The sequence below is a fragment of the Sprattus sprattus genome, assembly GCF_963457725.1.
Source record: "Sprattus sprattus genome assembly, chromosome: 12".
Lineage (NCBI taxonomy): Eukaryota > Metazoa > Chordata > Actinopteri > Clupeiformes > Clupeidae > Sprattus > Sprattus sprattus.
Window position 1 is genome coordinate 7,022,329 of NC_137910.1, and position 2,139 is coordinate 7,024,467.

Below are 2,139 nucleotides of genomic sequence, written 5' to 3' on the forward strand. Positions count from 1 at the left end.
ACCAACAGACAGCGGAGATAATTTCATAATGGTCCGTCATGCCTAATCACGTAAACCCCAGCTGAAGATGGATGACTAAATGACAAAAAAAAAGCTTTTAGATCTGATATGTCCTTTGAAGGTTTTCACACTTAAAGCAACAGTAGTCATGTGAAAAGCAGATGAACACAACTCTCACTAGCTGCCGAGGCTGTTCACTTTGTAGTTCATTGCTCTGGTCTGAAACCCTGCAAAAACTGTAGGAACATCTATTACAGAACAAATACATCATCAAAATACAGCAAGCAAGCTGGCTAACTGTGCTGTGGTTGTGTTTACAAGGCAAATTTGTTTATAAGGAGAGTCTGACCTTTAGCTATAGTGTTAGACAGAAACCCCTCTTTAACAATGTGAGGAAATTGAAAAGGTGTCTTCAAAAGGAAAGAGTGGTTAAACACACACATATAATGCACTGAACAACATTTTAAATGTGGTAATGTGGCATTGACTTGTTTAAACTGCTGTTTTTTATCTGAATATTCCTATCAAACTGTCAAGATGTACTCTCATTTGCAGTCTTTAATTACCATGAACATCAGCATGCCAACTCTCCAGCGGTGCAATTAAGCTTGTGAATAATTTGTTGACACATGACTGTTTGGAATGTTTTTATATGACAAAACTCATCTCAAAAGAATATTGAGAGAACTATTACTGTACACTGTCATGTTAAGGTTTTTTCTGTTTTCATTAAAGCCTCTTCAAAAAAAGTGATATGATTGCACATGCCATGTCCCCTTATTACTCTTTGGCCAACCCTTTATTATGAGGAAAACAACCAACATCAAGTACACAAGCCCCTATGTGGAGCGCAATTAACCCATAATTAACCCGCAGTTAACCCCTGGACCAGCAGCCACTTCATAAGCCTATACATACAATTCTGGTATTGTTGATATACTGCACCGTATGGCCATACATGGCAGCAATACATCTGTGTAACATGAGGTTCCTATTGACGTGACATGTAGAACAATTCAGTAGACTTGATTGCATCCTTAAAAATGGTAATACCACTCAGCTATTCTGGTGTGTATTGAGGGAACACTGTATTAATTATCCATAGAAAAGCACCAAACAACCATCAAACTCTCATAGAGCAAGCAGAGCTTAGAGATCTATGAGGTCTATGTAGGCAAAGTAAATGTTCAAGTATAGCACATCAGGATTCAGCTAAGCACCCACTGCTCCATAGTATGTTTACGTCTTTTTATGGAGTAAATTTCCGACTCGCTGGAACAGTCGACCCAGTTTGTTGTCGTGGCAGGAATGGGTATTGAGGTCTGTATCGTGATTTGTTTTGTCTGAATAGTCCTTTTTGGCGGAGGTAGAGCCCCTGTGACTGTCATTGGCTGGGCTGCTTGTTCTGGATTCGTTTCGCTGACTGTAGCCTGATGGCCTCTTCTCCGGTCCGTTGGAGGAGTCATAACGACTGTACAGTCTGCTGTCTCCGTATTGATCCCTGCGCCTGAGCTCTCGTGCCGTGACGCTTGACCTAATGCCGTGATCGCTAGATGGCTGACTTGGCGGTTTTGGGAGGTCGTGACCTGCACCCGACCTCGGGCCAACCTCCTCCGTGTTGAAACGAGGCGCTGACGATCGGCCAACACCGTTCGGGCCCTGAGACCTCAAGCGGCCAGGGCTCCCTGTGGTCCTCGCTGGGCTGGCCGTGCCGCTGCGCTCCTTCCTCTCTCCATCACCGACCTGCTCTTCATCCTCGGAGACTAACGTGTCAGAGCTGCCTTCCCCCACTTTGAGGCGCAATCTGCCCTTGCTCTTGGGCGAGGTTTCTTTCTTCTCAGATATGTTGAGGAGGGATTTGATTTTCCTTTTGAAGAACTGTGGCGAGCCGATGCCGCTGGGCCTAGCTCGCTCTTTGTCGCGCAGTTCCAAAAGGGTAGCAGCTGAAGTCCTGGAAGGGGGCTCCTGGCATGTTGACTGGGAGGAAGGTTTGCTCTCTGCAGTCCCTTTGAAATCACTATGCATCTTTGGAGAGGAGACATTGGAGATGGACCTTGGATCTCCACTCAGGTTATCCTCAAACACCCTGCTTCCCATGTTTTCTCTAGCTGTGTTTCTCTCCTCACGTTCCCTCATTAG

At 45.1% G+C, this 2,139-nt stretch overlaps 1 protein-coding gene across 1 annotated transcript in view; it reads right to left on the bottom strand.

Annotated features, from left to right (window-relative positions):
- Positions 1-1,239: 1,239 nt before the first annotated feature.
- The window catches only part of fam83b (family with sequence similarity 83 member B), a gene marked incomplete at both ends in the record, with an annotated part of 7,775 nt that continues 6,875 nt past the window's right edge, over positions 1,240-2,139 (bottom strand). The window contains one exon of the mRNA XM_080848574.1: positions 1,240-2,139. This exon is cut by the window's right edge and continues 1,180 nt beyond it. Within this exon, the coding sequence (XP_080704700.1) occupies positions 1,240-2,139 (900 nt within the window).